This window comes from Pimephales promelas, chromosome 7 (genome assembly GCF_988280905.1).
Source record: "Pimephales promelas chromosome 7, fPimPro1.hap1.1, whole genome shotgun sequence".
Lineage (NCBI taxonomy): Eukaryota > Metazoa > Chordata > Actinopteri > Cypriniformes > Leuciscidae > Pimephales > Pimephales promelas.
Genome location: NC_142775.1, coordinates 16,308,823 through 16,334,345, shown reverse-complemented (window position 1 = coordinate 16,334,345; position 25,523 = coordinate 16,308,823). Strand labels below are relative to the sequence as shown.

General features: G+C 38.3%; 2 protein-coding genes across 4 annotated transcripts; one reads left to right on the top strand and one right to left on the bottom strand.

Annotated features, from left to right (window-relative positions):
- The first annotated feature begins 344 nt into the window (after positions 1-344).
- On the top strand, positions 345-24,764 carry LOC148978319 (uncharacterized). Of its 3 annotated transcripts, none has more exons than XM_089133139.1 (15): positions 345-1,067; positions 1,613-1,743; positions 7,878-8,034; positions 9,383-9,575; positions 9,762-9,857; positions 10,412-10,507; positions 11,062-11,157; positions 11,718-11,813; positions 12,329-12,424; positions 12,981-13,076; positions 13,332-13,466; positions 13,600-13,719; positions 13,834-13,956; positions 18,852-18,887; positions 19,588-19,757. In XM_089133139.1, exons 2-15 carry the CDS (start codon positions 1,635-1,637, stop codon positions 19,600-19,602), a joined length of 1,464 nt encoding a protein of 487 aa, XP_088989265.1. In that variant the 5' UTR covers positions 345-1,067; positions 1,613-1,634; the 3' UTR covers positions 19,603-19,757. The 3 variants fall into 3 exon arrangements, with proteins under 3 accessions (XP_088989265.1, XP_088989264.1, XP_088989263.1); XM_089133138.1 differs by having other exon boundaries at positions 346-1,067; positions 1,628-1,743; XM_089133137.1 differs by lacking the exons at positions 345-1,067; positions 1,613-1,743; positions 7,878-8,034; ... (8 more) ...; positions 13,600-13,719; positions 13,834-13,956 and adding exons at positions 15,090-17,805; positions 22,634-24,764 and having other exon boundaries at positions 19,588-19,755.
- Positions 2,865-5,759, bottom strand: LOC120484615 (uncharacterized). Its single transcript, XM_089133136.1, has 7 exons — positions 5,532-5,759; positions 5,206-5,243; positions 5,048-5,112; positions 4,865-4,952; positions 4,474-4,627; positions 4,229-4,330; positions 2,865-4,098 (listed from the first exon to the last, which is right to left on the bottom strand). The coding sequence occupies exons 3-7, from the start codon at positions 5,104-5,106 to the stop codon at positions 3,968-3,970; spliced, it is 534 nt and encodes a 177-aa protein (XP_088989262.1). The 5' UTR covers positions 5,107-5,112; positions 5,206-5,243; positions 5,532-5,759; the 3' UTR covers positions 2,865-3,967.
- Positions 24,765-25,523: the final 759 nt, after the last annotated feature.

Here is a 25,523-nt window from a genome sequence, read left to right as displayed (position 1 = left end):
GAAAAGTTACTTATAATTAGTAGAACGTCTAAAGTGACTATCGTGTAACCCTACATTTTAACTGCTACTGTAAATTATATAAGGTTGTTTACATCATCAATATGTACTAGCAGACTTATGATTTGGGAAAGCTGTAATAATTGGACTATACTGTCTATTTATCCACTGAATATTTTTAAATAAATGGATTTTTAAATGCAGTTGTCGGGACCTTACTTGTCCTGTGGCCATATTGAGTCTGCAGCCATCAAAATACCATATACCCCCCAAATTAGAAATATGTTTTTATGTCTCCTTGTGTTGTGTTGTGTGTGTGTGTGTGTGTGTGTGTGTGTGTGTGTGTGTGTGTGTGTGTGTGTGTGTGTGTGTGTGTGTGTGTGTGTACTTGTATTCCTTACTTTGTGGGGCCCAGTGACCAGGAGCACACCAACAGTATGGGGTCCAACAACCTTGTGGGGCCCGAAATGGTGGGCCCCACACCGATTTCAATGTAAACTGCCTCAGAAGCCTCTGCTGATATGCCTCATGCTTTTTTTTCACTTTCCCCACAAGGTGATAAAAACTGGTTTTGAGTGTGTATGTGTGTATGCTCTCTATCGCCCCTGTAGCTGGGAACGTGATATTGCAGCAGATACACACTCCCATAAGTGTGTGCGGCTTTAGCCAATGAGAAAGGCCCACAGAGAGGAAGGGAGGAGCCGTGTAGTTTTATTGGATGCGCCCATGCAGCACGCATATTGGTACCTTTTCAGTCTATGATTGGTTCTGGGGTTTAATCTTCAATTAGTCGTGTTTTCACTCGGTTTCAACTGAAGAAACTTCATGTAACGTTAGGCTAAGCAACAGGATTCTGTAATTCTATAGTATTTAACTATAAATCTGATATAGTTTCATGTGTATTTCTAGTCGTGTGAACAGAGTGATGCTTAATGAAGTAAGGTTTTAAACAGATGGCTAACATTAGCTGCTAAAGGTTCACGGATACGGTCGAGGACGGCATTTTAAAACGGAAGTTCCACGCGCTTCGACTCTGAACACGCAGAAAACACTCTTCATGTGAGAAACAGGTAGGTGAATTTATTTGACTTTGTACATGATATTCGTTTCAATTCTTACTCAATTTCGTAGTGCACCTAAATGGTAGTTAATGATGTAGCGTTTTATTCAGATAGATAGCTGATAATGTCATGAGCGGGTCATGCTATTTATAACGTTAGATCGACAGCTGATCATGGCGGCTGCGTAAGAAGCATTTTATTCCATTGCATGCAAATTTGACTCCGTTTTCTTTTTAGTTTTGCAAAAATCCACTAATGTATTGGTTTGACAACGATTTCACAGACTTTTTTAAACTCACGTTTTAATTTATCAGACATGATTGCAGATCACGTGCAGCTGACAGTTTATTGTTATCTGTTTATTGTACTATCTTATAGTATTTACAATATGGCTGAATCGATTCTATCGTTTCTGTGTTATAGCTGTTTTCTGACCTGTGCAAGCTACATTTAGATCTTAAACCACTGAATATTAAGGTTACATTACTTGAAATTGTTAGATTTTTTTTAAAGCTAATTTCCCAATGCTAATTTCATTTATTTTTATAAAATAGTGTAACTATTTTCAGAGCCATAATGTTGAAAAGGAAGACGCGGATACGGCCTGTTGATGATGCCAGGACACACATTCTGTCATTGAGGGACAAGCCTGGGTTTGTGGAACGATTTATCGATAGTTACAAAGGTATGGGACATCATATTACACATTAATTTCTTAGTACTGATTGTTTGCATAATCCATGTCTTTGTAGTTGAGAGGGGGTTCAGCGAAAAATCGGCAGCTGGCAGCAGGAAGTAGCTGTCACTGGCAGCAGGAAGTAGCTGCCGTTGACAGCTGACCGTACCTGCCAATAAAACCGGATGTCAGCTGCCGCTAATAACCGGAAATCGGAGGTGTATGCCGGTTATAACTTATTATAATTATAAAATTATACATTAATTTTGTATAATTTTAGTAACTATTTACATAAAATACTTTAAGTAGTAATTATTATTTTATATTATTCGTTTAAATTCAAGTTACAAACATCATAGACCTAAGAAACAAAAAAGCTACACTTGAAATTATGCATTTGTATGTGTATTAATATAACTTATGACTATACATGTTTGTTAAATAATGAAATATATGTGCATTCATTCCTATGTACATAAACATTCATTAAACTTAATGAAATTAATCTCAATGACCTTTAAGATCATATTTTGCTATCATTAAGTTCAGTTTTACACTTGCAGTACTTAAAACATTCTTGTATTTGTTTATTAAGCAGCTGTAATTTTTTTAAATAGGCTTGATATTTGTTCTGAAATCAGAATGATCAGCAGTCATGAACAAGACAGTGAAATTCCGATAAAACTGGCTTGAAAAAGCCTAGCCAAAAAGTTGTATAATGTTATAGCATGGTTTAACAAGATATACCATGTTTCTAGTGTTAGAGGATAACAGTTAAAAGACCCAGGATGAGATTCAATCAAATAAGTAAACATTTACTGAAGAATAGTTTGCAGTTTCATCGGTAGAGCCAGGCGTCAAAAATCTCACAAGGAGATGGTCTAAACAATTCTACACTTGGATAGATAGGTGCTCAAGTCAACATTAATCAAGATAATTGTCAGAGTCCAAAACTTGGTTCGGCGATGACCTTGGAAGTCGTAGAAATGCATCTCATGGTCTGTTGTTGCATATCACAAGACCTGCATTCAACACACACACAGTTCTTCCAAGGTTATAGAGGGCTTAGGCTCACCATTATCAGGACAAACTACCAAAACAAACTGATAAAACACTCCCTCCTCAGAAAGTAGTACAATGTTCACTTTATTCATTAAAGAAATACAAAAGTATAATTCTGTTAATCCCATCACATAAGGTAACCTGGTCAGCAGAAAACAGACTGATGAGGGTGTTTCTCAGACTTGAGCTCTTCTATTAGATTAGCAAAGTTAAAAGGAAATAATTTTAGTTAAAGATCATCTTAACAATTTATTGTCATTGCAGTGTTACAACAAAATTACATTAGGCCATCAGTCGACAGTGCAATTTATGAGGAATAAGATCAACAAGAGCATATTTTGTAACAAGGCACAGCGGCAGATATCAAACAGGAATAAAGATTAAAAAAAAAAAAAAGTGTATGAGGCAGAGAATCAATAGTAACCAGAAAAAGATGTTGTATACTTGAATGTGCTGCAGCAATGCAAAGTCCAGTCACAATTATTGCAATGTTTGATAATATGCATAATAGACAGATTAAGTGAGATCAACAATAGCAAGGAAACGGGGAAAGCCACAAAAACAAGGGATAAGGCAAACAGTCACTATGAACCAGAAAATGTGTATAATTGTGTTGTGCAGCTGCAACAATGCAAAGTCCAGATTACGGTTATTGTAGTTGTTGGGTAGTGTTAAGTGAGTGGATTAGGTGAGAAGAGGTAGCCGGGGATGGTGCTTATTCAGCAGTCTAACTGCCTGAGAAGAGGCTGTACCTCCTACCCGATTGAAGCAGGCGGAACAAGCTGTGTGCTGGTTGGAACCGATCTTATATGTCGGTAACACTTTACAATAAGGTTCATTAATTAACATTAGTTAATGCATTTACTAACATGCACTAACCATGAGCAATGCATTTGTTAATCTTTGTTAATGTTAGTTCATGAAAATCCAGCTGTTCATTGTTTGTTCATGTTAGTTCACGGTGCATTAACTAATGTTAACAAGATTTTAATCAAGTATTAGTAAATGTTGAAAATAACATTAACAAAGATTAACAAATGCTGTATATGTGCTATTCATTATTAGTTCATATTAACTAATGTAGTTAACTAATGTTAACTAACAAACCTTATTGTAAAGTATTACCTATATGTCCTACGCAGTTAGACGAGTTGGATAGTCAAGTAGGCTTTTAGACTGGACCTGGAAGAGTGAATGAATTTTCACTCTCCAGCAGCTGACACCATTCACTGCAAAACCCTGGATGGGTGTTTTCCGAGTAAAAGCCTTGGATTTCTCCTCGTTTTCCTCTTCCAACATAACCTAGAGGATTCATAAAAAAATTGTGACATTAAAATCCAAATTACCTTAATAACAGGACACATGGATGCAGCCACATGAATGACTATTAATTCCATGTTGTCATTAAGCACATTTTTCATAATTGATACACCTGGTAAGCAGTTCTTGTAAACGTCATTGCAGTGTCTGCAGGGCTGCAGTGTGTACATCTGATAATACCCTTGATAAGTCTTCCTTCTCCAATTTGTTACACCTGAATATTTCAATTTGAGGAGCATAAAAATGAACACGATTAAAAAGGGAATAATTGAAGACATGTTGACATAGGCTACCAATACATTTCTCAGTTACCATTTAAACCACATTTAAATCAAATGTGTAAAAGTAAATACATACTGTCAAGCCAGCAGAAGTGTGCCCTCCTCCTAAATGAGTCTGTATCCACCAGACTTCTGAATTTAGAACAAACTGAAGACAGATTCAACAATCCAGAATCCCCCTCCTCAAGGACCACGTGGAGTAGAATTTCAGACAGGACAGCGTCCGGCAACTATTGAGTGTTACAAAAAAAAAAAAATAAAAAATAAAAAATACTACCATTGTCAAAACATCATGACCTAACCTCCATTGGTGCAAATTATGCATCCTATTAGTGCAGTGCAGGTAATACCTGAAAACATTTAATTCAACAATAATATGTCATGAAGCTACTATGATAGTTTGTGAGATAATAAAGGCTTTGAAATCTGTTAAATCTTTGCTTCTGTCATATTGAATGTACTACTACCATCAAGATTTCGATGTTCGGTACTTGTCCTGCCTCCTCTCGCTCTGTCTCTTCACAGACTGGCATGGCTGATGTGCGCTTCCTCTTTCTAAAAACAAAAACAACATGCCTTTCATTACCAAACATTACTTAGAATAGGTAAATAAAAACTATTTTGGAAACAATATAAAAAACTATCTATACCTTCCATGTGTCATTTTTGACAGTAGCAGATTCACCCACCACCGCCTGATATGGGCCATATCATTCTGAAAAGCAAAAGATTAATTTTAAAATGGATGTTTAAAATGTCCAAAAGTAATACCTTTCCTAAAAATATTAAGAGAAGGGATAGTGCTTACCTGGTTAACTTAAAGTCAAACACCATGTACAGTGCATACTGTCAAACAGAGAACACATTTTAAAGGGGTGGTTGATTATGAAAATTCATAAAAATTCAAAAATACGATTTTTCTCCATTGACAGTTGAGATATATCATAAAAACATAACCATACATGGCAGACTTAAAACCAGCTAATTAAATCTTTCGATCGGCAGGAGCAGGATTGAGCACACCTGAACTAGCTTATTAAACTAAAGCAGGCACAGATACACTGTCTCTAAAAAGTTAAAATCCAATTTATAGAGCAACAAGTATTTATTAATCTGATTCATTCACGAACTTACCAAGCCAAAAGCCGCCGCCATTACTGAAAACTCGCGGGCCTGCTGTCTCTTAACTTCAAGGTACATGTGATTGGTTGCTGCTACGTTGGAAAATACTGATTGGCTGCCACGACCTGGCAGGTCGCTCCTAATTTGGTAGGGCTTCCGGCTGTCAACGGCAGCTACTTCCTGCTGCCAGTGACAGCTACTTCCTGCTGCCAGCTGCCGATTTTTCGCTGAACCCCTACTGTTGTAGTTGGAAAATTATAAATTAGCATTGGTTTTGTTAAAGTGTCCGCATTGTGTGTTAATAACCTGAATCATAGGCTCCATCCACACTACTGCATTTTAGTGTAGAAACAGAGAATTAAAACGAATACGATCTCTGTCCACACCAGCGTTTTAGCTGCGTATTAGAATTGATCTCCGTCCACATTAAAACATCTGAAACATCTATGAACACTATTGTCTGAAACATACCTGTAATTCTATGGGGGGATCATATCCAATATCTGATGCACGTATCCAATATCTGATCATACTGTATGATTGTGCGGGCAATATCTGTGATTGCAAATAACTTTACATCTGTCTTTCCAGCTCCGAAAATATAAAATCCCGGCCGGTCCATTTTCCAAATCCATTCGACTTGCCTTAAGCTTACACATTATCAAAACCTATTTCTCCTGAAATCCATGTCATGTTTTCCCTTTAACTTTAGTGGCTTGTGCACCGTCGTCAGTGAGTTGAGTGGAAAAACTAAACAGAAGAAGAGAGTGCAAAATCTGACAGACATTTGGCATTTATCTGTTAATGGTAAATATCCTATAACAGTAATTTAATTAATGTTAATAGCCACTATATGTTTATAGAAGAGTATAAGAGAGAGATCACTGGTCGCTTGTTGTCAATTCAGGCTTGTAATTATTGCCGATGCTGTTGGTGGCTGTTGCTGATGCGTTGGTTTGACGATCAGATGTAATAAAATTCCTTGTTGCGTTATACAATTACAAACATTCGGACTCTTATTTTATTTTGATTTAAAAAAATGAGTGCATTCGCCAACACAAAAAGGGTCCAAAGGGTTCTCCCTATCCCTAAAAATTCTTCTAGGCACATAATGATCTTCAGCTGGTTCCATACATTCAGCCATTTCGTCTTTATTTTTGTTAGTGTTACTCTTAAGGTTACGATTTCCAAACCTTAAATTATACTTTTTATGCAACACTTAACGCTTTTTAAGGGATTACTTAAGTGAAAAAACATCATTTAAGGGGAAAATCTAAGTGTTTATGACGTTTCACTTAAAGAAACCCTTAAGTATCAGATAAGGGTTTTTTTTCTGCAACACCCTTAGGTTTAAGGGAAACATAAGGGTGAACTTAAGGGAAAATTACACTTAAGGTGCTTTATGCAACCGGGCACTGATACACCACTATGTACGCTTGAAATAAAATGTGGCGTTTTGAATGAACTTCTGAAAATAAAACTTCAATTTCTGCATCCGAGAAATCTTTCTTTTTCATTCGCATTCATGTTATTATATGCCTATAGCCTATATAGATGTTGGTCGGATATATGGGCCTGATTTATGGTAATTGAGAATGAATGTGCACGCGCATCCCATTTACGACTGGTTGGAATTCATTAACACACACATTTCACTATCACATGTGACGTTTACGAAGTATTTGTGAATCAGGAGAAGAGTTTTTCGGGAAGGTCTCTTTACGCGTGAATCACTCTCATATTTACTCGTATATTTACGAATGTTTCATGAATGAGACCCATTCATCTTAAATGAATGTGAACAATAGGTAGAAAATCGGATGGATGTCGCGTCATTCATTATATTGGATCCGTGCATTCAGTCTTAAAGGGAAAGCAGCCTAATACACAGGTCTGCTCTGTCTGTCACTGTAATCAAACAACAAAAGCCAAATAGAGAATCACTCACTGCTCTTCACTCAATAGCCTTTGCTTTGTATTTAATTAATAGTGAAAAATATGCAATTTTATTTATTTTATTTTCGATGACCATTCAATTTCTGTAGTATTTCTTACTTGAAATGCTATAATCTGGTCTCCTAGATACTTCTATAGACCTTTACGCCGCTATAGGTAATTTAAAGCCCAAAATGTCTATTGTTCCTAAGTCATGTGCAGGTCTTAAATGTTTTGGAAATGTCTTAAAAATTGTATTTAAGTATTATATTGTAAGTGATGATACCTGCAAATACCCTGATTATAAAGGCAGTAAGCTTTAGTATCATTTGGATATGGTTATACCACATCTGTATATGACTGGTTAAAAGACAACACATTTTTCTTCCAGTTAAATATATTTTTAATTGTTTGTCCTCATAGGAAGAGGAGTGTTTACTACCCAGCCTGTGGAAGCCGGAGCTTTTGTTTTGGAGTACAGGGGTGAACTCATTTCAGCAGAAGAATGCCAGGCGAGAGACTACACTGAGTTACAGAGCACATTTCTGTTTGAATTTGAGTGGCAGAAGCGTCACTGGTGGTGAGCATGGAAACACGCATGTTTTGTAGAGCTGTGAGATGAAGCACACGTTATTGAGTAGCTGATGAATGAACAATAGCAGGACTAATCTTTTACAGTTTCTTTCAATCGCTAACAAGCACTTACCCATACTTCAGATACTTTTTCTAAACTCTTAACACAGACTCACACCTACAAAACACAATTGGCCAAATGAATAATTGTCTTCTCAAACACATTTTGTTAAATGTATAACTCTTCATTTCAAAATAGAACATGGTTTCAGTTTTACAGGTATTCACATGCAAAAAATACAATCCACCGTTTTTAGACAAAATTTCTTGGTTGGGAACTGTATGTCCACATGTACACACAAGGATCACTGCACCTCTCACTGCACGATTCACTGCACCTCTCACTGCGCGACTCACTGCACGACTCACTGCACCTCTCACTGCACGACTCACTGCACGACTCACTGCGCCTCTCACTGCACCTCTCACTGCACGACTCACTGCGCCTCTCACTGCACGACTCACTGCACCTCTCACTGCACGACTCACTGCGCCTCTCACTGCACGACTCACTGCACCTCTCACTGCGCCTCTCACTGCACGACTCACTGCACCTCTCACTGCGCCTCTCACTGCACGACTCACTGCGCCTCTCACTGCACGACTCACTGCACCTCTCACTGCGCCTCTCACTGCACGACTCACTGCGCCTCTCACTGCACGACTCACTGCACCTCTCACTGCACGACTCACTCCACCTCTCACTGCACGACTCACTGCACGACTCACTGCACGACTCACTGCACCTCTCACTGCGCGACTCACTGCACGACTCACTGCGCCTCTCACTGCACGACTCACTCCACCTCTCACTGCACGACTCACTGCACCTCTCACTGCACGACTCACTGCACGACTCACTGCGCCTCTCACTGCACGACTCACTGCATCTCTCACTGTTCCTGGTGTGTGTTAACATTTGTAAATACTACAAAAACCATTCATTTTTTTGTTGGGAGGTATAGCTTGTCTGTTAAGAAAATATAAGCATTGTAGGAATATGTTCACTGACTGCATATTGTGTGAAAAAGATGAGTTGTATGAAATGTGTGAGTGGTATGGCCACAAAAGACCAATGCTGTGCTAATTGTGTTTAGAGTTTTGAAAATGTGACAACTGGTTGGACAAACGCTTGTTAGCAACTGAAAAAATCTGTAATCGCACATGGCTGGTGGACCGCAGCAGTTAATTCCAATGATAAGCCTTGAAGTCCCCCTGCTGTCAATCATTTTATGGGTGTTGAAATTTGGTATTGTAGTTCAACAATTAAAGGGTGGTTTTCTTATTTATTTTAGTATTGATGCATCCGAAGAAGACGGCAGTCTAGGACGATTGATTAATGACAACCACAAATTTCCGAACTGCACCATGAAAAAAATCGTAGTAAACGACAGACCACATTTGTGTCTATTTGCTGTGAAGAAAATTGAAATAGGAAGTGAAATCGAATACAACTATGGTGATTCACAATGGCCATGGCGTAAAAAGGTGAGTTGGTTATATTAGCTATACTGATTTTCATTTCTCTTTTTTTAAGTGCAGAATAGCAAAGCTACATCTGTTTTCTACAATTTGTATTTCATTATAAATCATATATTAACCTGATTATCTATGCATAGTTATGTGATCTCATATGCATGAACAGTTTCTTAGAACTTTTTGTCTGATTTCCAGGAGCCAAAGCAGCAGACTTCTGTTCTAGAGACCAAAACATCCCTAACAGAACACTCTTCCCATGATGACTCCAACAAAGATGCTGTCGTCACACAGGTAAAGGAGTAATGTCGACTCTATCATCACAATATGTTGTAGTCTTGCCCTTGTGCTGCATGTCAAGCGCTCACACACATTCCTAATCTAGGCCTTATGGGGCCCTCACACACACACACACACATTTCTAATCTAGGCCTTATGGGGCCCTTCCCTCAAACGAATGAATTCACAGTTAAGCTCACACACACACATTTCTAGCCTATGCCTTGTGGGGCCCTCATACACACACATATTTCTAGTCTAGGCTTTATGGGGCCCTCACGTATGGATCTCACTCTTAGTGATTTTACATCATTGTGACAACACCTGGCAATATTTAAACTAGTGTAATTGCTGATGTAATTCAACACTTCTCAAGCTGCCACATGTTCAGAATGAGTATTTTGGATGTAATGCATTGCAACATCTTTTTTGTTGCTCCGACACTTGCTGTTACCTCTAGAAAAGAAGAGTATATGCTCTTATACTTCAGCTGTGCTAGATGAGAAACTATTTTTACATGAGCTAACTTTTGTTAACTTTGGTTTCTGTTGTTTTTGTCTGATTTCCAGGAGCCAAAGCAGCAGACTTCTGTTCTAGAGATCAAAACATCCCTAACAGAACACTCTTCCCATGATGACTCCAACAAAGATGCTGTCGTCACACAGGTAAAGGAGTAATGTCGACTATCATCACAATATGTTGTAGTCTTGCCCTTGTGCTGCATGTCAAGCGCTCACACACATTCCTAATCTAGGCCTTATGGGGCCCTCACACACACACACACACACATTCCTAATCTAGGCCTTATGGGGCCCTCCCCTCAAACGAATGAATTCACAGTTAAGCTCACACACACACATTTCTAGCCTATGCCTTGTGGGGCCCTCATACACACACATATTTCTAGTGTAGGCTTTATGGGGCCCTCACGTATGGATCTCACTCTTAGTGATTTTACATCATTGTGACAACACCTGGCAATATTTAAACTAGTGTAATTGCTGATTTAATTCAACACTTCTCAAGCTGCCACATGTTCAGAATGAGTATTTTGGATGTAATGCATTGCAACATCTTTTTTGTTGCTCCGACACTTGCTGTTACCTCTAGAAAAGAAGAGTATATGCTCTTATACTTCAGCTGTGCTAGATGAGAAACTATTTTCTCATGAGCTAACTTTTGTTAACTTTGGTTTCTGTTGTTTTTGTCTGATTTCCAGGAGCCAAAGCAGCAGACTTCTGTTCTAGAGACCAAAACATCCCTAACAGAACACTCTTCCCATGATGACTCCAACAAAGATGCTGTCATCACACAGGTAAAGGAGTAATGTCGACTCTATCATCACAATATGTTGTAGTCTTGCCCTTGTGCTGCATGTCAAGCGCTCACACACACATATTCCTAATCTAGGCCTTATGGGGCCCTCACACACACACACACACATATTTCTAATCTAGCCCTTATGGGGCCCTCCCCTCAAATGAATGAATTCACAGTTAAGCTCACACACACACATTTCTAGCCTATCCCTTGTGGGGCCCTCATACACACACATATTTCTAGTGTAGGCTTTATGGGGCCCTCACGTATGGATCTCACTCTTAGTGATTTTACATCATTGTGACAACACCTGGCAATATTTAAACTAGTGTAATTGCTGATTTAATTCAACACTTCTCAAGCTGCCACATGTTCAGAATGAGTATTTTGGATGTAATGCATTGCAACATCTTTTTTGTTGCTCCGACACTTGCTGTTACCTCTAGAAAAGAAGAGTATATGCTCTTATACTTCAGCTGTGCTAGATGAGAAACTATTTTCTCATGAGCTAACTTTTGTTAACTTTGGTTTCTGTTGTTTTTGTCTGATTTCCAGGAGCCAAAGCAGCAGACTTCTGTTCTAGAGACCAAAACATCCCTAACAGAACACTCTTCCCATGCTGACTCCAACAAAGATGCTGTCGTCACACAGGTAAAGGAGTAATGTCGACTCTATCATCACAATATGTTGTAGTCTTGCCCTTGTGCTGCATCTCAAGCGCTCACACACACACACATTTCTAATCTAGGCCTTATGGGGCCCTTCCCTCAAATGAATGAATTCACAGTTAAGCTCACACACACACATTTCTAGCCTATCCCTTGTGGGGCCCTCATACACACACATATTTCTAGTGTAGGCTTTATGGGGCCCTCACGTATGGATCTCACTCTTAGTGATTTTACATCATTGTGACAACACCTGGCAATATTTAAACTAGTGTAATTGCTGATTTAATTCAACACTTCTCAAGCTGCCACATGTTCAGAATGAGTATTTTGGATGTAATGCATTGCAACATCTTTTTTGTTGCTCCGACACTTGCTGTTACCTCTAGAAAAGAAGAGTATATGCTCTTATACTTCAGCTGTGCTAGATGAGAAACTATTTTCTCATGAGCTAACTTTTGTTAACTTTGGTTTCTGTTGTTTTTGTCTGATTTCCAGGAGCCAAAGCAGCAGACTTCTGTTCTAGAGACCAAAACATCCCTAACAGAACACTCTTCCCATGATGACTCCAACAAAGATGCTGTCATCACACAGGTAAAGGAGTAATGTCGACTCTGTCATCACAATATGTTGTAGTCTTGCCCTTGTGCTGCATGTCAAGCGCTCACACTCACACATATTCCTAATCTAGGCCTTATGGGGCCCTCACACACACACACATTCCTAATCTAGGCCTTATGGGGCCCTCCCCTCAAACGAATGAATTCACAGTTAAGCTCACACACACACATTTCTAGCCTATCCCTTGTGGGGCCCTCATACACACACATATTTCTAGTGTAGGCTTTATGGGGCCCTCACGTATGGATCTCACTCTTAGTGATTTTACATCATTGTGACAACACCTGGCAATATTTAAACTAGTGTAATTGCTGATGTAATTCAACACTTCTCAAGCTGCCACATGTTCAGAATGAGTATTTTGGATGTAATGCATTGCAACATCTTTTTTGTTGCTCCGACACTTGCTGTTACCTCTAGAAAAGAAGAGTATATGCTCTTATACTTCAGCTGTGCTAGATGAGAAACTATTTTCTCATGAGCTAACTTTTGTTAACTTTGGTTTCTGTTGTTTTTGTCTGATTTCCAGGAGCCAAAGCAGCAGACTTCTGTTCTAGAGACCAAAACATCCCTAACAGAACACTCTTCCCATGATGACTCCAACAAAGATGCTGTCGTCACACAGGTAAAGGAGTAATGTCGACTCTATCATCACAATATGTTGTAGTCTTGCCCTTGTGCTGCATGTCAAGCGCTCACACACACACACATTTTTAGTCTTGGCATTTGGGGCTCTCCCCTCAAATGCTTGCTCCAATGTCAACCTAGAGACACCTATATTTACCATACATAGATACGTTTTCTATTATTAGTAGCGTGTCCACATGTTTGTGCTAATATTAACTCTTAATGTGTATTTATTTTGTTTAATTATATTTAGGTATTTACCATCAAAGGATTTTCCCTAGTGAACTATTCTGAAAGTGATGAGACAGATGAGGAGTATATTAAAGACAACCCTCCAACTCCACACTGTGATGTTGTTCGAAAGAAGACGAGGAATGGAAACATTCAGGTATGCCTCAGATACTCTACTTTAAAATGCTGTTGTTTCTATAAATGGTTCAAACATACTTCCCAGTGACTAATTTTAATAGAATGTAAGCCAAAATGTATTACATCTTGAAATTGAAACTCCTTTTTTGCAGGTGGTTGGAGTAGCTGATTTTTCTGATCCTCTGTTTGACTCAAATGAGAGTATAGTAGATGAAACTGATGAGGATTCTAGTCTGCAGTCAGACAATGAATTTGTTCCAAAAAATATTTTGGTATGTCTCTGACACACTGGGCACATTTCTACCAAAATATTTCCCCAGTATAAGATTTCCATAGAATGTGAGCAAAAATGCATAATCATACATGACATAATTCCCTTTTTGCAGATGGATCGTGTACCAGATTTTTCTGTTCCTCTTAATGAGTCAAGTGATGACAGCATGGATGAGCCTTCCACCTCTATATCTCAAATGGCTTCACAAAGGCCGAGGAGAAACTGTCACCGCCCTGTAAGCCTAATGTTTTCATACGTTATATCACTTAATGGTTAGTGCTGCTAACTAATGCAGTGTGGGCGGCGTCAGATGTTTAACGATATACCGCTGATCATGTACTTCAAAACAATTTTACCCCCAAGCGAAATACAAGAACTTCGCCGTGTTTATATTGGAACTCAATCTAACAGCTTTGTTTAACGATAAAGGTAAACAAGGTTTAAAAAAAATATATATATATATATATACATGTGTGTGTGTGTGTGTGTGATGCGATCTGGGAAAACCTGTCGGATGTCGCGCTGGTACGTTTTCAAATAAAGTCTAAAAATAGATTTGTTTTTTATTAAATTATTATTCTATAACATCTTGTTTATCATCTCTGAATATAACTTGGGAAAATTCACTAGTTTACTGCAGAAAAATAGCAATTTATAATGTCCAGCTGAAAAGACTGCGTTTCTCTTTAACAACATGCACGCAGGCGGAACGGAGGGAGAAACACAAATCTCCCGTATAGCTCTCCTTCTCTTAACACTGCAAAGACAGTTCACCTATCAAAATAAATCGCATAACAGAATAAAGTCCAGTCCTGGGTGAACTACAATGGCACGCAGGTTTATTTATTTATTTTTATCCAGCGTTATCGTGTGGTGTGATGCGGAGCACAAGAGAACAACAGAGTTTGAAGCTGCTCTTTTATAAGACCTTGCTCGCCTCTTAATCGTCCAATTTCAAAATGGTTTTCATGGGTTGATTTTTTGAGTTCGTAAGCTTCCGAATGATACCTAATCTATGATAATTTCTAAAATATGTGATATGAAAAAAGGCAATAAAAACGGAGCGCCCGTCATCACTCTATAGCAGGATGTGACAGTTCATTTAAAACTGTTTTTCTCAAAATTCTGTTTCTGATAATCACAGCGATCAGCCGACTTCAGATAACCATGACTTTTGTTGCAGACAACCGATAAAATAAATAAAAACAGATTTGGAAAGAGCTTGAACCCAGCTTTAATATGGTCTCAAAATCTGTAATATGTCAAATTTCACCATGTGGTGGGTTTTCCCAGATCACATCACACACACATATATATATATATATATATTATATTTTTATAGCCTGTGATGCGACTAGAGGAGTCAAATGCGCATCCCCAGATATTTGAGCCTTAAATACAGTTTATAGTCAAACTATAGTACTAGTAACTTATAGTATTTCACTCATTAACCTGATGCCAGTCAATTGTTTCTCCAAATAATATTGATAGGGGTGTGCCTTTTTATGCTTTTCTCTATATTCTCTTGTTTTTGTCTCTTGGTCTAATTGTAATCAACAGTACATTTCTAATTTCATTTACTTGGTTTAAACTTACTCTACATTTTACTTAAGAATTCTCAAATTACTCAATCCCATTCCAGATGTGCATGACCTTTATTGCTCACATGAGTTCAGTCTAAGAAAATAAACTTTTAGATATTGAGACATGGAATGGAAGCTGATGGCAACCAACATTTTCAAGACTTGATTAATGATAATCCATGTCGATACAATTGAAAGAAACCGCTCTGTTTTATAAATCCATGTTAAAGATGTTTCTTACAGTAGTCTATAACTGCTGGTCAAAACGAGTTGTGTATTTTTTTTCAGTCATGTTATGAAAGGTCACTGAACAATAGTCATGCATATCTGGGATGAAGGTGAGCAAAGTTCTTTTGTCGTCTTTTTTGGGGATACTAATCCTTTAACTTTTCTTTTTTGAAAGATTCAAATGAGTCTTGTAGAATCCGATGACTCATGTTGCGATAGTGAAGATGAGTATATTCCAAACCCCTGGGAGGAAAGCAATGACAGTGAATGCAGCTTGGAGTTATCCCTGGAAAATAAAAGGAAGAATGTCAAAATGTCATCCATTAGTCAGTGCAGAAACAAGTCTTCAAGTCAGAGCCAATTTAAGTCCAGTCAGAACAGAAGTGAGTCTTCAAGTCAGAGCCGATTTAAGTCCAGTCAGAACAGAAGTGAGTCTTCAAGTCGGAGCCGATTTAAGTCCAGTCAGAGTAGAAGATTTGAAACAAGTCATGACTCGGCACAAAGATTTCCTGAAGGAAGACACAAGGAGACAAGTGTTTCAATGACACCTGAAGAAGAGCCATCGGTCTTTGTTAATCCAGTTTTAAAGAAGGAGGATGGTTCCAGAAGATATAATAAAAAACATCACTGCTTCTATTGTGGACAGGTAGTTCAGAAAATGTCAAGACACTTGTCGCGTAGACACAGCGATGTGGTTGAGGTCGCAAAGGCATTAAGCTTGCCAAAAAATTCAAAAGAAAGGCGACGCCAGTTGGATTTTCTCAGAAACAAGGGTAACTTTGAACACAACACTCAAGTTTTGGAGAGTCGCAAAGGCAAACTCATCCCATGGAAGCAGCCAAAGAAAATGACAGATGGACAAGAATTCATGCACTGTGTTTATTGCTATGGAATGTTCCGAAAAAGAGTGATGTGGCGTCATTTTCAGGTCTGTAATTTCAAGCCTCAGGGTAAGACATCTAAACGGGGTAAAACAAGAGTTCAAGCTTTGTGTGCATTTGCTGAACCTGCTCCAATTGGATTTAGCGACGCGTACTGGAAGTTCTTAAGTGGTATGAATCAAGATGAGGTTGCAGTTGCTATTAAGGAAGACCGCTGCATTCTTGAGTATGGTTACAGACAGTTCAGAAAGAATGAGTATGTAATAAGCCAGCACCAATATATTCGACAAAAACTGAGAGAGCTTGGCAGACTGGTACTAGAAGCAAAAAAGTTGACGCATGTGAAGACTATTAAAGAACTAATAAAACCTGAAAAGTACACCCATGTTGTCTCGGCTGCAAGATGCCTAGCTGGATTCAACAGTGAAACTGGCAAATATAAACGTCCGTCTCTTGCTCGCAAAGTTGGACATGGCTTGCATGCTTTAGCCATGTTTATCAAATCCGAAGGGTTGAAAATGAAAGATCAACAAACTACCAAAGATGCTGAAGAATTTGCACTGCTGTACCAAGAGAGTTGGAAATTTGACATTGCAAGCCAAGCGCTAACTCAGCTTAACCAGACAAAGTGGAATTCTCCACAGATTTTACCGTTCACTCAAGATGTCCACAGACTTCATGCGTATTTGTCTGAGAAACAGCAGAAGCAATTGAATGCCCTGCAAGAAGAGCCTTCTCCCTTGAACTGGAAGGACCTTGCTAAAGTGACCCTGGCGCAAGTTATCCTCTTCAACCGACGAAGAGCAGGAGAAGTATCCCGAATGTCCTTGTCGGCGTTCCTGTCAAAGGATACATCAGAGACGCATGAAGATGTTAACCTAGCCCTTACAGCACTCGAGCAGAAGCTTTGCAAACATTTTGTTCGGATTGCCATAGTAGGAAAGAGAGGAAGGAAAGTCCCTGTTCTCCTTACCCCGGTCATGAGAGAATCGCTCGATACTCTGACTGAAAAGCGAGAAGAATGTGGAGTACTGAGTGAAAACGGATACTTGTTTGCATTACCGTTCTCTGTCCATTACTTGAGAGGTTCCGATTGCATTAGGCAGTTTGTGAATGAATGTGATGACATCAAACACCCCAAAGCGCTAACCTCAACAAAACTTAGGAAACACATTGCTACTCTGTCGACTGTTCTGAATCTCAAGACTACAGAACTTGACCAATTGGCAGATTTCCTTGGGCATAACATTGAGGTCCACAGAAAGCACTACCGCCTTCCAGAGGGCACCCTCCAGCTAGCTAAAATAAGCAAAGTTCTTCTAGCACTGGAACAGGGACGGCTAGGAGAATACAAGGGGAAGAATCTGGATGAAATTCAGCTTGATGTGACTGGTATTAAGTATTTTTTTTACTATTATAGGGATACTCCACCATTTTTTCATATTAAACAATGTTATTCCCTTAACTAAGATGAGTTGATGCATACCTCTCTCATCTCAGTGCGTGCACTTACACGGCTGAGCGCGTCTTCTTTACACTCACTTACAAACGAACATCTTCTCGCCTATCAAGTGCCCAGGCCACGATCAGCCATGGTCTTAAAGCTAGGTCTTCTAAACATTAGATCGCTCACACCCAAGGCAGTTATTGTAAATGAAATGGTCACAGATAATAATTTTGATGTTCTATGCCTTACTGAAACCCAGTGGTGGAATGTAACGAAGTACAAATACTTTGTTAGTTTACTTAAGTACATTTTTTCACGTATCTTTACTTAAGTAGAAAAAATAGTGCATACTTTTTTTTTAACTTCGTTACATTTTGCAGCAATTATTATACTTTCTACTCCACTACATTTCATTATAGGAGTATATTTGGTTGAATGAGTTGGAATTAAATGTTTTATCAATCATTAGAAAATAGACTTTAAGAGAATAAATGCAACTACTTAAAAGTACGTTTAAAATCAGGTACTTTTTTACTTAAGTATGGTTGTCATTGTGTTACTTCTACTTTTACTAAAGTAAATATTTATCTGGTTATTTGTACTTTTGCTTAAGTACTGAGATTCAGTACTTCCTCCACCACTGCCGAAACCTGGCTTAAACCAAATGAGTAAAGGGAATAACATTGTTTCATATGGAAAAAAAAACTGTGGAGTATCCCTTTAAGTAAAGTTAAAAAGCCCAGCATTGTCCATCTATAGGTCGTTCTCTTTTAGAATCGCAGGTAGTATTTGATAAGTAACAGAATAGAATTGATTATAACAGAGTAGAAGTATTTGACTTCAACATGCTGAAGAAGAGGGCAGGTTTTATCTTGATAATTTTAGTCTATTCAGCTATTTATGTATTTATGTGTCATTTTGTGTACTCTTGACAGATTGATTGCAGTTTCAGGTTTACAGCTCATTTATATTCTATTACTTTCTGTTTTAGAGACTGTTGACATGGATGGGTGTTCAGAAGAGGAAGGTATGTTTGTATGATTTTTAATAAATTGGTTCTGAAAGATCTCTCATTTAAATTAGACAATTAAATGTAGGTTGTTATTGCAAAATCTTTACAGGATTGTACATGTTTGGATGTTGCATTAATATAACATTTTAGTTTAAATAATTAGTTGACATGTTTTAGACATGCTGCCTGTTGCATGTGGGTAATGTTTGACATTGTTTCCAGTTGATTGTGTGGCACAGTAAACTACACCACAGGTATAGTTATCCAAAGGTAGTTGATCTCCACAATAACTGTGTCCGTTAGCAAGATGATTCATCCCATTGCTCCAGGGCTATTGTCACTGTAATGTGTTCTGTAAGTTGCTTTGGGGAGAAAGTATCTGCCAAGAGCATACATTTAAATTGTGCTTCCAGTGTGAATGCAAGTCTAATTTAAACCGGCTGTCTCTACCACTGTATTATAGAATTATGGAAACCATGTGTAATTTGTTGTTCAACTTGATTTGTTTATTTGTATAGCGCTTTTCACAGTACATATCATCTGCAAGACTCGTGCCATATACTGAATATTTATAAACTTGTACTGTTGATCATTGCTTTTGGTCACCATGACACACATGTTATGCATACTTGATCCTTAGTTTATATATATATATATATATATATATATATATATATATATAATATTATTATTATTTTTTTTTTTTTGCACTCAGATGACTTTACTCTAGATGTACAGGAGCCTGAAGTTGTGGACAGTGTGGCATCCACACAAGAACCTACTTCCACACAAGAACCTACTTCCACGCAAGAACCTATTTCCACACAAGAACCTACTTCCACGCTGCATTCCCAATACCAGAGAAAGTCGGCAAAAAAGAGAGGTGAGCTTAGAAATGTAAAGTGGATTGATTTGTCCCGTTTGTCTTGAAGACACAAAGCTTTATTCTGAATTATATTATTTTATCAAATCTTTACTTTTGATCACTGCACATTGATAGCTGTCACAGTAGGTTTGTTTACACGGTCTAATATTCTGATTATAGTTGATTTACAACCTCAAACCTGAATGAGTTTCTTTCTTCTGCTGAACACAGAAGACATTTTAAAGAATGTGGGTAACCAGACAGTTGATGTCACCAATGACCTCTATAGTATTTTTTTTTCCTACTATGAACGTCAATGGCGTCGTCAACTCTCTGGTTACCCACATTTTTTAAAATGTTCAGCAGAAGAAATAAACTCATACAGGTTTGGAACAACATTATGGTGAGTAAATAATGACAATAATTTTGGGTGAAACATTTTCATTATATGATCGAAAGAAAAATTGAAAAAAACTGTATAACACTTTACTTGGATTTCATCCTAAAAGTGTGGGATGCACAAAGGGAAGATTTTGTGTTTACACAAGGTTTAATATGTTCATCTGCATATCATTTCCATATGCATATTCCCATCATGTGAGACTGCTGTGTTTAACAGGAAAATACATAAAATATGAGCGAGATGGTAAAAAACGAGTATCTTTGCCTTGTTTTTAAAATAAAAATGTCCATACAACAAAGTATATTTGCCAAAATTGTATAAAATACTACAAGTAGAATCAGAATCGACTTTATTGGCCATGTTTGCAGAGACAAACTAGGAATTTGACTTGGTAACGACAGACTCTCAAGTTACAACACTCAACTACAACAGGCTACAACACTCATATGACATAACATAAAATTAAAAAAAACAAAAACAAAACAAAAACAGGGTTTAATCTGGCAATACAGTGACAATTACAAAGTGCAGGGGGTAGAGGAGGTAGTGCAATATCAGTATTGTCTTAGAATTTTAAATAGAGTAAGCTAGAGCAGTGCAGGCCCATTCAATGATAATAAACTAATTAGTGCATACAATAGGAGATCAAGGCATGAGGTAGATAGAATAATATTGGTTGGCTGTGTCCATTATGAGGGAAGGGGCAGTTTCTGAGTATTTAACAAAGTAACTGCTTGAGGATAGAAGCTGCCTTTGTGTCTGCTGGTTTTGGCATACAGTGCTTTGTATCGTCTACCAGAAGGGAGGAGTTCGAAAAGTTTATTACCTGGATGAGAGGGGTCTGCAGAGATTTTTACTACCCTTTTCCTGAACCTGGACCAATAAAGGTCCTGGATGGAGGGAAGCTCAGCTCCAATGATCCTCTCCGCAGTCCTTATTGTCCGTTGCAGCCTGTCCCTGTCCCGTGTGGTTACCGATCCAAACCAGACAGTGATGGAGGTACAGATGACAGACTGAACGATGGCTGAGTAGAATGTGATAAGCAGCTCCTTTGACAGGTTAAACTTCCTTAGCTGTCTTAGGAAGTATAACCTCTGCTGCGCCTTTTTAAGGACACAGTCAATGTGGGTGGACCACTTTAGGTCCCTTGAGATGGTAGAACCCAGGAACCTAAAGGAGTCCACAGAGGACACTGTATCATTCTGGATGGTGACTGGGGGTAGTGGGGGGTGGGGGCCTCTCCACTGTCATCTCCACAGTCTTCTTGGGATTTAATTCCAGGTGATTTTGACTGCACCATTTGACAAGCTGCTCCACCTCATGTCTATAGGCAGACTCTTCCCCATCCCGGATCAAACCAATGATTGATGTGTCATCGGCAAACTTCAAAAATTTCACAGACGGGTGCTTTGAGGTGCAGTCATTGGTATAGAGGGAGAAGAGCAGTGGGGAGAGGACACACCCCTGAGGAGCACCAGATGCACCCTTTGTGCGTGAGGGGTGTGATGATGGGTCCCTTTCAAACCTACAGTAGAAGTCGTTCAGGTCATTAACCAGTCTAACCAGGTAACCAGGTTTTCTGCAATGTGAGGGGATTTGCTCTTGTAGTCTGTAATCGGCTTCAATCCCTTCCACACTCACTGATGCAGGGTCGTTGGCTGAGAGGCTATTTTTTTAGTCTCTCACTGTAGCTAGTCTTGGCCACCCTGATCTCCTTTTGTTAGATTGTTCCTGGCCTGCCTTTATAGATCCCTGTCACCACTACTGTAGGCTTCCTATTTTGCCTGGCACAACTTCCTAAGATTAGAATTGAACCAAGGTTTGTTGTTGTTATATGTAAAAAATGTCTTGGTTTTTACACAGATGTCCTTGCAAAAGCTGACATAAGATGTTACAGTATCAGTGAGGTCATTGAGGTCTGTAGCTGCAGCTTCAAAGACACTCCATTCAGTGCAGTCAAAGCAAGCCTGCAACTCCAGCTTTGATTCTCTTGCCCATTTTTTAACAGACCTTACCACAGGTTTAGAGGTTTTTAGTTTTTGCCTGTAAGTTGGAATGAGATGAAGCAGACAATGATCAGATAATCCTAGAGCTGCCCGGGGTACCGCATGATGGGCGTCTTTCAAGACTGTATAACAGTGGTCCAGAGTCTTTTTGTCCCTGGTGGGAATCTTGATGTGTTGTCTGTAAGTAGACGTCAACTAACTCTCATTACAGCATTAGTAGACCATGTAGGTGCAGCGTTACTCAGTTAACAGAATGTCTAAAGGGGTCCATCAAAATAAAGTGCTACCACACCTTTTACTGGATTGCACTGATGTATTATTATTATTGTCAAAAGTTTTATTCAGAAATGAACTGAAAGAGTACTTTTAGGCTCTGAACCAAGTCAATATGACAATGTATGACCTGTGTGATCAATACAATAGTCTTTCAGTTCAGATTAAGGGTTAAAAATCCTAAACTTAATGTGTTCTTTTAATGTTTATTTAGGTAAAGAAACTGCTGTCAAAAGAAGCTGGACAACAGATGAATGTGCGGCAGTAGAAAGGCACCTAAGGAAATTCATTGTGAGGAGCCAAGTTCCAGGGAAGAAGGACTGTCAGCTCTGCATTGATGCAGAAGCTCAAGCTTTAGGAAATCGAGACTGGAAGGCGGTCAAGTACTTCATCAAAAATCGTATTTCTGCCTTAAGAAGGAAAGTACAGTGAAATACAGGTAGCTCAAAGTATTGGATGCCTTACCACAAGCATTTACATTCTATGTGTTTTCAACAGTTGAAATTTAGTTGTTTTCATTGTATTATCCTCTTAAAGGGTTAGTTGTTAGAGATTTCTGTTCCCTCCATTGTTTGCACTACCGTTCTCTGTCCATTTCTTGAGCGGTTCCGATTGCATTAGGCAGTTTGTGAGTGAATGTGATATCAAACACCCCAAAGCGCTAACCTCAACAACTTACTCTGTTGTCTGTTCTGAATCTGTTCATCCTAAACTTTCAAGCTTCAGAGCATTTATAACGTAGAAGTAATCCATGTGGTTTAATCCCTGTTTCATGATGTGAATGCTCTCCCACCCACTTAACATTTTCTAACAATTGCAATAACGGTGAACTGGACTTTGCATTGATGCAGCACACACAATTATACACATTTTCTGGCTAATAGTGATTCTTTGTCTCGTATGCGATTGATTGATAACTTTTTCTTTATGAAAAATTAATTTTTCTTTTTTTCAAGCCTCATTTTCCTTGTTTGTTATATGTTGCTCTGCCCTGTTTTTGTGCTATTGTTCATCTCACTTAATCAATCTATTATTCATATTCTCCACCAATGCAATAACTGTGAACTGGACTTTGCATCGCTGCAGCACACACAATTATTCTCATTTTTCCTGGTTACTAATGATTCTTCGCCTCACATGTGATTTTTCTTGTTTGTTATTTGTCACATTGATAACTTTTTTTTTTTATGAATGTTTTGAAGTTTGAAAGTTAAGGATGAATGGTTTTTAAATGGAAAGATGGAAATCTCTCAGGTTTCATTCAAATATCTTCAGTTGTGTTCTCACGATGAACAAGTTTCTTATGGGTTTAGAATGCCTTGATGGTGAGTGAATGAAGACAGAATGTTCATTTTTGGGGAAACTAACCCTTTAAAGTTCTTTGTTGTCTTATACTATAACAGATTAGATCCAGTCAATTGTCTTCAGTGTTTTATAGCAATAAAAAGAATGTTGGATTGTAATATTTTGGTCAATTTTATTAATGTGTTCTAACCTCTTTTTGAAAACATTGTGTAAAACCAAATATATGTTCATTGAGGACAAATCATGTTTTAATTTGTTTTTTTAATCCAGTGTTTTGTTTAAAATATTACTCACTGTATTAGTGCTATAATTCCACAGGGTCTTAAAATCTTTATTCATCAGATGAATAGGGAGTTTTCATGTGAAGTTCTCAATTTAAAGAAGCATATTATCTTTAAGCTGCAGTGAACATCACTGGCTAGGAACACAACTTCATTAGAAATAGAGGAAAAATAACCATGGGACAAACAAAATCCCCTTCATCAAAACCGCACAGTTCATTAAATGACCAAAATTCAAAGTTTGAGGGCTCATTGATTTAGAAAAGTCTCTGGATTGGCTTTTTATGCCATGTTAATGGCTAAGCTAATATAGATGTGTGCAGATTAATTTAGAGGATATAGATTATAATCTATACAATTTTATATGGTAATCAAGGGCAAATAATGGAAGTAGGTGATGTTTTACAGATAGTGACTTTGGTCCCTGCTAAGATATAAAGATTAGAAATGTGTGTGTGACTTTGGTCCCTGCTAAGATATAAAGATTAGAAATGTGTGTGTATCTATGAAAGCGGACCCCACAACTCCTAAATGTTTAATCCAGGCCCCACAAGTGACACAAAAACGCATGTGCAAACAATTTTGTTTGAATTTTGTTATATTGAACTGATATTTCTTATTAGAAAATTTTTGTTATCTTGCTTGATTTTTTACAAGTCTGTAGAACCACTGGAAATAGTGGACCCCACAATTTGGCAAAAAACGTTGGACCCCCTTATGGTAGAAAAACGAGTATGTGTGTGTGTGTGTGTGTGTGTGTGTGTGTGTGTGTGTGTGTGTGTGTGTGTGTGTGTGAAATCTTCTCATTAGGCCTCAGGAGTCCATTCCTAAACCATCCTGTCAACAGAAAGCCACAATTTACAATTCATAATCAAGATTTATCATGGCTGACACTTTGTGGTCAAAGAATGCCACCTCTTGCATTTGCCTGTATGATTGATTGAGTGAAGCTGAACTGTGTCAGGTGGAATTCATCCTTTAGTTCAAACCACAGAATGAAGAGCACTGTCGAGTGCCATATCCTAAATAATGAATGTTTCTATTTGTGAATGCTCACACCAGTGGGCATTAGCGTTGAGTGCAATTGTTCTTCCTATAAACTCACCCAGATATCCATTATCTTGCTTTACTGTATAAGATTTACGTTCAGCCAGAGAGAAAAACAGCATTAGCAGATTTCACCACTCAAACATAGGTTTTTTTCCTCCATCTTTGTGGAAGAAGCCTTCTTCTAAGATGTTCTCTGCCCACTGACTGACATATTACAAATTGGCTCTTCCAAACTGCACAGTTGAACAGATCTGGAAACTCCTAGCTGCAGAAATTATAAACCTGATGCTTCGCAAAACACTTAACAAATAGAATGTTTGTTCAATTTAGTAATAATGTTACTAAATTAAATGATAAAGTAACGCACAACAACATGAATCGTTTTATGGTTTTGCTTCGCCTGAATGAATGTCTGCTGTGTATTTTGTGCATCCACTGGCAGAGAGGTTCTGGAAGGATCCGCCATTA

Bases quoted from the DNA above. Each gene is read 5' to 3' on its own strand.
- LOC120484615 (XM_089133136.1), bottom strand. From the start codon at position 5,106: ATGGCCCATATCAGGCGGTGGTGGGTGAATCTGCTACTGTCAAAAATG. The intron at 4,953-5,047 runs GTATAGATAGTT...TTTTGTTTTTAG, and splicing joins TCAAAAATGACACATGGAAG to AAAGAGGAAGCGCACATCAG. The intron at 4,628-4,864 runs GTAGTAGTACAT...AACACTCAATAG, and splicing joins CGAACATCGAAATCTTGATG to TTGCCGGACGCTGTCCTGTC.
- LOC148978319 (XM_089133137.1), top strand. From the start codon at position 15,714: ATGAGTCTTGTAGAATCCGATGACTCATGTTGCGATAGTGAAGATGAG. The intron at 17,806-18,851 runs GTATTAAGTATT...TTTCTGTTTTAG, and splicing joins AATTCAGCTTGATGTGACTG to AGACTGTTGACATGGATGGG. The intron at 18,888-19,587 runs GTATGTTTGTAT...TTTTGCACTCAG, and splicing joins TGGGTGTTCAGAAGAGGAAG to ATGACTTTACTCTAGATGTA.